At 40.6% G+C, this 12,551-nt stretch overlaps 1 protein-coding gene across 1 annotated transcript in view; it reads right to left on the bottom strand.

The window, feature by feature from the left end:
• Positions 1 to 12,551, bottom strand: part of ACACA (acetyl-CoA carboxylase alpha) — a 1,007,059-nt gene that overhangs the window by 900,997 nt on the left and 93,511 nt on the right. Inside the window, exon 4 of the mRNA XM_053706820.1 lies at positions 11,037 to 11,175. Within this exon, the coding sequence (XP_053562795.1) occupies positions 11,037 to 11,175 (139 nt within the window). The remainder of the gene's footprint in view (positions 1 to 11,036; positions 11,176 to 12,551) is intronic.

Here is a 12,551-nt window from a genome sequence, read left to right as displayed (position 1 = left end):
TTGAAATCAATCACTGGAAAATTTTAATTGTAATACATATTTAAGTATGTAACAAGTTGTTTGCACATATGCAAAAGGACTTCATTAGAAATCAATAAGAAATTACCTCCTATGCTGACCAAGAAATCACTGAGTAGAATGTTGTTTCTGGGTAAAGTGGAAGATTACAATTTACAGTTCTACATTAGAAAATGTGGAAACATACAAAATGTTTTGTTTTTTGTAGCCCGGAACCCTTGGAACTTGCACCCTTGGACAGGAACCTTTGGAACTTGCCCCTTTCAACTGGAACCCTTGAAACTTGGCCCCTAGAGATAGACACCCTTGAAATTTGCCCCCTTACAGTGGAACCCTTGGAACTTGCCTCTGTGGACTGGAACCCTTGTAACTTGGCCCCAGGGACAGACACCCTTGGAACATGATTAACCTACTCTGCATTAAAGGGACACCAAACTCAATTTATATGAATATTGTATTTATACATATTCTATCTATCTATGAATTGGAAACCTTGGAACTACACCCCTTGGAACTTGCTCCCAGGGACTGGCACCATTGGAATTTGGCCCCAGGGTCTGCCACTCTTGCAACATAGCACATTGGACAGACACTCTTGGAACTTTGCTCCAGGGATAGGCAAACTTTTTTCTAAGGAGAAAGTTATTTTTAGTATTAAACACTACATTGCAACCCTTGGAACTTGCCCCCTTACAGGGCAACCCTTGGAACTTGCTCCTGTGGACTGGAACCCTTGGAACTTGGCCCCAGGGACTGGAACCCTTGGAACTTGGGCCCAGGGACAGACACCCTTGGAACTTGGCCCCAGGGACCGGCACCCTTGGAACTTGGCCCCAGGGACCGACACCCTTGGAACTTGGCCCCAGGGACCGACACCCTTGGAACTTGGCCCCAGGGAAACTTGATTTCTGTTACTTTTTTTCTGTCATGTATATGGAAACCAGGCAACTAAACTTATTAAAGTAATATAGGAAAGATGTGGGAAATCCTCTTCTAATATGCAATATATAGATGCAAGTGCAAAGTGCATACAGGTGAATACTGTTGTGTCCGGGACTTACCCTTAAGGAGCCTAACCGCCCCCGGAATCAGTGTATACCATGTAGTACCTCAGACAGGAACTCAAGCATGCCGGGGGACCTCCACGGTCAAACCGAAATCGATTCGGTGGGCTGTCTGCTCCAAACCAGCCGGCGTGATGTGAGAAACTCCAGCAGCGCTTCAGGCTAAACACAGGTGCGCTGCGATGTCTGTTTGTGACGTTGCAGGATCTCCTGTAGGGGGGGCGGTGCTCTTGCTTCACCCGGATTTTACAACAGTATACTTTGTATGTAAGGGCTTTGAGCTGATCCAAGCTGGTGCGATAAAGACAATCAAAGAAGTAGGGTCGGATCCAGCTTTATGCAAATAAAATCCATCTTTATTGGCAAAGTTAAAACGCCAAGAGTGGCTCAGCGAACAGGCATACAGAAAACCAGTGTGTGAGCGTGACACCACGGCTTACATGTTTCGGCACTCAGCCGTAATCATAGCTGAGTGCCGAAACATGTAAGCCGTGGTGTCACGCTCACACACTGGTTTTCTGTATGCCTGTTCGCTGAGCCACTCTTGGCGTTTTAACTTTGCCAATAAAGATGGATTTTATTTGCATAAAGCTGGATCCGACCCTACTTCTTTGATTAACTAAACTTATTAAACATATTTTTTTCTTAAAAAGGGCAAAACAAAACCAGTTTACATTTAGTTTACAGTAATAGGAAGTGGATAATTACATTGACTTCACTGGCTCATAAGTACAAATCCCACAGAAAAAAATAAAGCTCTGTAATACATTGTGAAACATCCAATTTTAAATAGAACAGAGAAAGTTTTGTGTATCTTTTCTCTTTAAAAGGTATACAAAAATCATTTTTTTGTTACATCACAAAAAGGGCATTTTTAAATGCATTGAAGTTTTGTTTTCATTTCAACCAAATGTTCCCAATAAAAAAATAAAAAATGTTTTTATATATTATATTAAGAGAGCAGCACACTCACAGGAAAGAACAACCAGCTCAATACCATTGTTAGCCTGTTCTATGGCGATTTACCAAAGGAAAAGCAGGCAGGTGACAGCAGATGCAATATTCTTTTATTAAGGAGGTAAAAAAGACCTGCATAGATTTATAAGAACTCTAAAGTTAAAAACTTTGAATTGGGCAGAAAATGTGAATTTAAATAATGAGAATCCAACGATCCATTTAAAACAGCTTGGGTTAAGAAAGAAAAGTAAATTTAACCCCATTGTAAATAATCACAGCATAGGGACTTTTTCAACTTTAGTTCAGAGGGATATTTTAAAATTACAAACGAAAGTGGAGAAATACAGAAAAAATGGAAACACCTTTAAACAGATGGGTAATAACATGACTGTAGACCATCATTTAGCCCTAAAGAATCTACAGGGACACCCTGAAATTATTTTAAAAAGAGCGGACAAGGGAGGAGCAACAGTGGTGTTAGATAAAAAGGCCTACATTGATGAAATTAAAAATCAATTGAATAATAAGGCAATATATAAGAAACTTAATCATAACCCTGTATTTAAATTACAAAAAGAAATTAAAATGATAATTTTAAAGGCTGAAAATAATGGGATAATAGGTAAAGATGTTGTTTCTTTTCTGCAGGTAGATAATCCATATACACCTGTAATGTATGTTCTACCCAAAATACATAAGGACATTAAAAACCCTCCAGGGCGTCCTATTGTTGCAAGTACCAATTCAGTCTTTACAAATATTTCAATATTTTTGGATAAGATCTTACGGCCCTATGTTGAACGCTCCAGTTCCTTCATTAAAGATACTAATGATTTTGTATGCAAATTGGACTCCTTAGATCTCCCTAGTAGTAAATTTATTATGTTTAGTTTAGATGTAGAGAGTCTCTACACTAATATAAAACATTCAAGTGGCATTGATGCTGTAGAAAATACATTAAGAAATGACATTCAATACACCTCTGCACAAATAGATTTTTTATCCAGCTTCTGACAATTATACTATGTGGGAATTACTTTCTTTTTCAGGATGACTATTTCCTCCAACTCCAAGGTACCGCCATGGGTTCCAATGTCGCCCCAAATTATGCAAATATTTTTATGAACCTCTTTGAGGAAAAATTTGTTTTTTGTAACGAATTATTTGTTCAATATGGCGCCACCTGGTGGCGGTATATTGACGATACTTTCGGCATTTGGTGGGGCGACGTTGGAACCCTTGAAAGGTTTGTGAATGATTTAAATTCATCATCAAGATATATAAAATTGAAATTGACTTGGAGTGAGGAGGTGGTTGATTTCCTGGACGTGAGAATAATGAAATTTGGCAATCAGTTTAAAACTGATTTATTTAAGAAAAAAACTGACCGAAATAGTCTTTTGCACTTTGAAAGTGCTCATCCGCCTTCTCTCCTGAAGTCTCAACCCCACAGTCAAATGTTGCGAGTGCGCAAAATTGTCTCAGATGAGAAAACATTAAATAAGAGATTGACTGAGATGGGTGAGAGATTTCTGGAAAGGGGTTATCCCAATAGTCTAATAACGAAAGAAATTGAGACTGTAAAATTGATTCCAAGAATAGATTTATTGCACCCTAAGGATAGAGCAAAGAAGGAAGACAATCAGAAAGATAGACTTATCCTTGTAACAGAATATAATGCACAGAGTAATGAAATACAGCGCATCATTAGGAAACACTGGAATATTTTATCTGATTGTAACCCATCTATTATAGAATTTCAGAGCCCTCCTATGTCTGCTTTTAAAAGAAGTAGTAATATCCAAAATAAATTGGTCAAAGCTGACATTGGTCCTAGCACTAAAAACAAAAATAAACCTAGGTATATTACTACAAAAAATACAGGTTGTTATCCCTGTCTAGGGTGTTCCTGTTGTAGCAACATGAGTAAAGGGTCAGTTTTTTTATCACCCTCACACTGGCAAAAAGTATAACATAAAAGGTTATTTTACATGCTTGACCACTTTCATAATATATATGATTAAATGTCCATGTGGGGGGGTTTATATAGGGGAGTCCACCAGATCCGCTAAGGAAAGAATAATTGAACATAAGAGCAATATTAGAACTGGCAATGTGAAAGCTCCTCTAGCTGCCCATTTTATAAAAGCAAACCACTCTATAAGTCAATTGAAATTTCAAATAATTGACAAAGTTGATATTCCACGTAGAGGGGGGGATAGAGAAATTCTATTAAAACAAAAAGAAGCATATTGGATATATGAATTAGGGAGTCTGGAGCCTAAAGGTTTAAATAGAGACTGGGACCTCACAGTATTTCTATGATTATTATTGATAAGATGTAAATTATAACTGTTGTGAAAGTTTGATAAGAAATTAGTAATTTTACTAATCATGGATACACTGCAATGTATACAGAATAGGAAATGTATAAATGTAAGCTTAGTTATGAGTAAGTTAAGTGTTTGATAAGAAAGAGTTAAATACACTTGAGCGCCACCTAGTGGTACACATGTATATAAGTCACTTGTTAGTTTGTATCAGGTATGGCATGAATAAGGGAGACTAATCCCGAAACGTTGCCTTTTTTACCTCCTTAATAAAAGAATATTGCATCTGCTGTCACCTGCCTGCTTTTCCTTTGATTTATGTACTGGGGACTTAGGCAGTGGTCCCTGGGTGACGTGCAGCACCTAAGCCTGTTGTGCTGAAAAGCTATACCTAAATCTATGGCGATTTATCACCTGGGTGCAGATTATTTTAGCCCAGTAATGCTTTTCACAGAGTACATTAATGCACCACATCTCTCTAGCTACTTCCCTTGTCGAGAGCTGCAAGAGAATGACTGGAGGTGGCAGTTAGGGGAGGAGCTATATAGACAGCTCTGCTGTGGGTGTTCCTCTTGCAGCTTCCTGTTGGGAAGGAGAATATCCCACAAGTAATGGATGAATCCGTGGACTGGATACACCTTACAAGAGAAATGGGTATTAGACAGAAGCAGAGAACATGCACTCTTAAGAATTTTCCTGCGTTGATCAGAGAGATAGAGACTCTTACTGACCGAGTCTATGACCGTACCCCCGAGATGGAACAAGGGAACTCTTCTCCAGGTTGATCTTCCAACCATGCGCCCAAAGACACAAGATAATTCTCTGAGTGTGGTGCTGAGCCACCCGCAAGGATGGAGCCTGAACCAAAATATCCTCCGGGTAAGAAGCTACTGCAATCCCCTGGAGACAAACAACAGCCAGAAGGGCTGACAACACCTTGGTGAGAACACAAGAAGCCATAGCCAATACTACAGGAAGCGCCAGGAAACTGATGTCTATCTAGTAAGGCAAACGGTAAGAAACTAAAGAAATCCCTATGCATTAGAATGTGGAAGAATACAGTCCTCAATACAATGGTAGACATTGAAAGGACTTTAACATTAACACTTGTATGATCTGCTAAATTGGTTTAGATCCAAAAAAGGACGGAATCCTCCTTCCCCTTCAGGAACTACATAGAGGGCAGTGAAGAAACCTCTCCCACTCTCATGTGGAGGAACGAAGACTATAGCTCCCATATCAATAAGATCCTTTACACAATGAAAGAGAGCCGCCCTTATAACAGGATTCTACAGAACCTTAGATGGTAAGAAGCGATCCCTAGAGGGACGAGATTTAAAATAAATACTGTTGGGGGGGCGTGTCCGGGCAGCATCCATGCTGGAAGCAAAAATGTGAGCTCCAGAATAAATCTAAATAATCCGCTGATTATTTGAGAACACAGGTACCATCGACAAAAATTAACCCTAAACAAGGAACTAGGTGAAATTACTGCACCTAAATACATTGCTATTATGCTGACCATCTCAGCTGGAGTCCCAATTCGGACCATTTAATAATCAGGCGGGAGCCAACTACGAGTATCCTAATACCCCCCCACCCCCCGGTCACCCAGGTAAAGCATGGAATGTCTAACTGCTAATTTCTTATGCAACCGCCTTCAATTTACACATTGCATACCCAAAATTCTAGCCACCGAATACTATTCTGACCTCAATATGGATCGGCAAGCCTTGGACGATACCATCAAAGGAATGGGACGGAAAATGCAAGCATTCTTTGACAGCCTACACCAGTCGCTACTTCCAGAGGACACTGCAGACGATGCAAGATTATGGAAGAGTGGAGACAGGACTTTCTTAAAGAGTGCAGCCCATGATACTAAATCCCAAAGACATGATCCATCAACTGGATTCCCAGCCGGACCACATATTGATAGCAAGATCTTGCAGAATGGCAGCAGGTGCAACGGCCCTGCTCCAGCTACAGTGGAAAAGCACAAACCGGCTACTCAACAGCTACCACGGCCAGCCAGTATGTTTCCATCTACAAAAAGATCATGGCTCATCAGAGATATAACTACGCATGAAGTGCCTGCACAGAACTTTGCAGCTTTTTTCACTAGCCACCTTTATATCACTGGTTTTGAAATGAAGTCACACTCCTCAGCGCTTTTTGTGTATGAGGTCCGGAAAGTCATGTACTCTAAATTGGACTCCCCACAGGACCCTATTAAGCCTCAGAAAACCGGAATCTGGTAACAAAGTGTTTACTAACTACAAAAAGTCAGGGGCTGCCTTTCTCACTTTAGACTCGACTCTATCACTGGTAGTCCTTATGAATAGCGCAATTGTCACCAATGATTGTGGACTGTCCCTTTTCATTTATTAGCTAGTTTGTTTTTATTTTCTTGCTTCGATTGTTATGCAAACTAATTACTTGCCGCAGAAAGTCTTGGACTACCTCTCATATCGTGGACATGATTTAGCTCTCAGTAGTCCGTCTAAAACGCATAGCTTTCATTGTTGGTTGTGGACGGTTCCGTTCCATGCATTTACTGTTATAATATTGCTCTTTTACTTCGCTTGTTCTCTCTGTCTTATTACATGTTCTCTGACAGAACTTGTCATATTTGTTGTGTGATTACCTTATACTGAGCCACATACTTCTTGATACTAGTTAAGAGGTGTCTAATTTTTTCCTATTGCAGTTCTACAGGCTCTTATAATTTATACAAACTTCCTATACCTTCTAGTTTGATGTACATTTGCTAATACATATCCAACCTACATTTTATTACCTCACCTTAAAAGCGTGCTGTTTGCGACCGAAACAGCATGTTATAGACTTACTAGCGACTATAGATATAATGTACAGCAATCAACAAATGTCCACAGCGCTTTTTAGATTTCCTCAAATTACTTTATTATTTCCACAGACATCCAAATAATAAGCTTATTATTTGGATGTCTGTGGAAATAATAAAGTAATTTGAGGAAATCTAAAAAGCGCTGTGGACATTTGTTGATTGCTGTGGATTTTAGGGATTATTGCAGAGTCCCTGTCCTACGTGCGCTGACCAAAGAGGTTGCTGTCTCATTACATACACTTTCTATAGATATAATGTACAACATACTGTACCCCACTAGCACTTATTAACTAAATACACTTCATCTCAAGCTTTATTTTAAGCTTGGCATAATTCACCAACATAAACCTAGACCTTTGGAGAGAATATAACCAGAGAGGCATCCTCACACCTCTTAGAACTCTATATATGTCTGCATTTATATATGTACTTACCCCATAGAGGTTTCATTATACTATTTGTTGTGGCTGACTATCCTTTTACACTAGATATTTAAGTTACACTAAGTTTGTGCTCATTAATGTTTTGCAATTTTCATTTCTTACACTCATAGTAACGCTCTAGGAAAGAATACTTAATAGGAGTCCGATAGATAGCATGTTTTTCCTCTTTTCTCAACAGCATGATCATATAAGAAGGCGCTATTGATGTGTCACACTAATCTATGATTCCTATAAGTTTATTTTTGTATACTATTCATACACTATATCAGTTGCTAATTATTCCTTATATCTAAGGTCCAAGAGTGGCCATGGCAAAGGCTAGCTCCCCACATCTTTGAAACACTAGACTAGATGCGCCTAAATGTGACCCCCTTAAACAACTTGGGGAACATTCATTAATTTATAAAAATGAGGTTTAATTTCTATATGTTCAAATGTATTCCTTACATTAATGTCATAGTTTATGACTTCATCCCTTTAAGTACATTCTCCTTTTTAAGATGGTGCTATATCCTGTGATTCTTATATCAGGGTACAATAGGGTATATCCATTATGTCATAACAATTGAGAAGGGTATATCTATTATGTAATAACTATTGAAAAAGGACATTTACAACTGCAACATCTATCATCTACTGTTATTCCTAATGTATATGTCTCTTTTATTTATCATATATACTCTACTGTAGTGATATTAATGTAAATGTTGTATTTATTTAACACCTCAATAAAAGATTAATTTAAAAAAAAAAAAAAAAAAAAGATCCTGTAACCCTGATGGATGATGTCCAGCACACAGGGGTCCCAGACTGACCGGACCAAACATTCTGATACAAAGAAAGTCTGCCCCCCACGTGACCCAACCCCAGGTCAGGGCCAAACCCCTCATGTTGACTAGCGGCTACAGGATGGCAATTCGGGCCATCCAGCCCCATAGCACTGCTAGGAGGCTTTCTAGATGTCATAAGAGATATAGAGTGATGTGCTCCTGCATTCCTCACTTTAGAATTCCCTCTTTGATCCTGACCATGGTGGGCTGTACTGTCACTCTTGACTGCACCAATGGGGGCGCTCAAGGTCTGGCCAGATAAGTTCCTGCCCCTGACAGGTGAGGATAAAAGACCAGACTCAGGTGTGTTATCCTCAATACACGATATAAGCCACAGAGCTTGCATAGCCAGGGTCACAACCCCAGAGTTCTTATCATTGATGAGAACAATCTGAAAAAATAGCTTCCTTGATGTAAGCATTAGTTAATTCCAGAAAGTGGACATGATCCTGGATCTCCTCCGGAGGAGCCACCTTAATCCTACTCGCTATGGATTCACACCAGGACTTTGCTGCTTCCGTGACAGCAGAAATACCCACTGCCGGCTGAAACAAAATGCCAGACAGAAGAAACGGCACCCTGAGATAACCTCCAAACCTCTCTCCTCCATTGAAAAGGTAGTTGTACTCGGGACATCCCCGAGTTTATTTGTAGTGGATAAAACACTCTATATGGAAGGTCTCTATGGAAGGGACACTTTTCCATGCCATTGCGTAGTCATCTGGAACAGGAAAAAACAGGTGAAAGTTTGAGGGGACAAAAGAACATCCTGGCCCTTCTCTCTCCCTAGAAATTATTTTATCAATAATGGGTTAAACAGCGAAAAACTCAGAGGCCCGAGGCCTAGGGCCAGACCCCGATACCGGACTAAGGACTTGTCCCTCTCGGGACAGCGTAGTCACCTGGCCTCCAGGGTAGACAAAACCCTTACCAGTAGATCCCGAACTGCTGCATGTCAAAGCCGACTCTCCTACTGGAAGGGCAAAGGAAACAAAGTCCCTCTCAAAGCCAACTGAAGGATCCCCATCAGAAGGTTGCACGTAATTGTCAGTCATGACCTTTGCCACCACACCCAGGCAATCAACTCGAGAGAAGTATTCAACTCCTTCAAACTAATTCCTGATGCCTGGTTATCACCCAGCGCATTTGACACCTCCACCCATATACAGGCTATAAAGTAGTCAGACTCACCCCAGCCAGAGTTGAGTCCCTCTCTGTATCAAGCCCTGGAGAAACCAAAGTTCCTCCCGTGGGCTGCTGGACAGGGATATTCCTCCCAATCGAGGACTGTGGAGTCCTAGGAGGACCTACTGTATGTGATGAACATGGTGCCTCCACCGCGGTCAGACTGCCTGGGCCTCCAGAGTATGATCTCAGAACATAAGGTTCCCCCAGACTCTCTGTGGAGTCATCCATTGCAATGGACTCAGATATCATGAACAGCACAGTGGGTTACTGGTCCAGACGCCACAACTGCCCCCTTGAAAGCCCAGTTTAGGGCGTCTTACCATCTCCGGACCAACCGAGTTACGTTCATACCGTTCTCACACAGGATTATTGTGTAGCGGATCTGTAGCGACAATGGCATGAATAAACGCTGACTACGGCGAGATGCAATATCTACGTCCCCTCCCCCACTACGGCCTGTATCAGAACAAAGACTGCAGTCTGAAGTAACCCCATAGACCCCAGGAGCGCCTGCACAAAATGATCAGGATGACCAGGGAACCAGCAACATTTGTGTGCCCTATACAATCCTCTAATTGTGACTATTGGGTCTTATAAAGTCCATAGAAGGATAATGCTTGTCAAATTCCTGCATACCAAAGTGCCAAACACATCTCCTCCCTTCTCGGTACTCTGGTTATCCAGCAGCAAGCTGCCCCCTGACAAAAGGGGTTAGGAAAGCACACAGTAAACGCAACCTAAGCGCAGGGACAAGACACCTCGTCTTTATTAGACAAGATGCCATGAAAGAGGGGACAACTTACCTATTATGAGTCTGTAATTTAGTGTGAAACACATCACGTTATCAGACAGGGGATAAGATAGACTGGAAAGAGGCATGAGAAACTCTATTGAGATTTATATGGATATATGATCCCCAGCTCTCCTGAGCCAATTCATGATAAACTTCTCTTCAAGGGTGCAGTACATACTGATCGGTACTAATTATCCCTGTTTTGTTTTGTGTTAGAGCACTGGACATATAAAAAAGGTAATACCTGAAAATAGAAGGCAGATGACATTTTTGAGGTCATTACATAAAGAATGGAAGTCATAGTGCCCCCTGCAACCTTTTAGAAATTCCACTGTGTGGCACCCTCACTTCAGAAATATGTCAAGCCTCGTCTAAAAATAAAATAGAAAAGTCCCTTTTTCTTGATTTATAAACCTTGCAACTTCATAACAAGGTGAGGCAGGAAAATTTAAGAAGAGACAATATCCCACCAATTACTAATATTCTGGTAATACATATTTAAAATCAAACACATGCTATTGGTTATCAAGCTTTAAGTACATACCTGCATTTGCTTTCAAGTCCTCTGGAGTTACCATTACAACAAAACGGATGGCTCTCTCATTTCGGAACATCTCATATGACCATCTTCGGATTGACCTCATGCATTTCACAGCTGCAATTCCATTATTGGCAATAAGCACCTAGGTTAAGAATTGAAAAATTATATAAAACAATAATAAAAAGTTAAAATTTCCAAACTAATAATTAACTGCAGTCAAAGATATAAAAGAAAATAATGCAATGAAAAACAGAATTTATGTTTACCTGATAAATTACTTTCTCCAACGGTGTGTCCGGTCCACGGCGTCATCCTTACTTGTGGGATATTCTCTTCCCCAACAGGAAATGGCAAAGAGCCCAGCAAAGCTGGTCACATGATCCCTCCTAGGCTCCGCCTACCCCAGTCATTCGACCGACGTTAAGGAGGAATATTTGCATAGGAGAAACCATATGATACCGTGGTGACTGTAGTTAAAGAAAATAAATTATCAGACCTGAATAAAAAAACCAGGGCGGGCCGTGGACCGGACACACTGTTGGAGAAAGTAATTTATCAGGTAAACATAAATTCTGTTTTCTCCAACATAGGTGTGTCCGGTCCACGACGTCATCCTTACTTGTGGGAACCAATACCAAAGCTTTAGGACACGGATGAAGGGAGGGAGCAAATCAGGTCACCTAAATGGAAGGCACCACGGCTTGCAAAACCTTTCTCCCAAAAATAGCCTCAGAAGAAGCAAAAGTATCAAACTTGTAAAATTTGGTAAAAGTGTGCAGTGAAGACCAAGTCGCTGCCCTACATATCTGATCAACAGAAGCCTCGTTCTTGAAGGCCCATGTGGAAGCCACAGCCCTAGTGGAATGAGCTGTGATTCTTTCAGGAGGCTGCCGTCCGGCAGTCTCGTAAGCCAATCTGATGATGCTTTTAATCCAAAAAGAGAGAGAGGTAGAAGTTGCTTTTTGACCTCTCCTTTTACCAGAATAAACAACAAACAAGGAAGATGTTTGTCTAAAATCCTTTGTAGCATCTAAATAAAATTTTAGAGCGCGAACAACATCCAAATTGTGCAACAAACGTTCCTTCTTCGAAACTGGTTTCGGACACAGAGAAGGCACGACTATCTCCTGGTTAATGTTTTTGTTAGAAACAACTTTTGGAAGAAAACCAGGTTTAGTACGTAAAACCACCTTATCTGCATGGAACACCAGATAAGGAGGAGAACACTGCAGAGCAGATAATTCTGAAACTCTTCTAGCAGAAGAAATTGCAACCAAAAACAAAACTTTCCAAGATAATAACTTAATATCAACGGAATGTAAGGGTTCAAACGGAACCCCCTGAAGAACTGAAAGAACTAAGTTGAGACTCCAAGGAGGAGTCAAAGGTTTGTAAACAGGCTTGATTCTAACCAGAGCCTGAACAAAGGCTTGAACATCTGGCACAGCTGCCAGCTTTTTGTGAAGTAACACAGACAAGGCAGAAATCTGTCCCTTCAAGGAACTTGCAGATAATCCT

This window comes from Bombina bombina, chromosome 3 (assembly GCF_027579735.1).
Source record: "Bombina bombina isolate aBomBom1 chromosome 3, aBomBom1.pri, whole genome shotgun sequence".
Lineage (NCBI taxonomy): Eukaryota > Metazoa > Chordata > Amphibia > Anura > Bombinatoridae > Bombina > Bombina bombina.
Note: the sequence above shows the minus strand (reverse complement) of the source record. Positions and strands in the feature narration are given on the sequence as shown.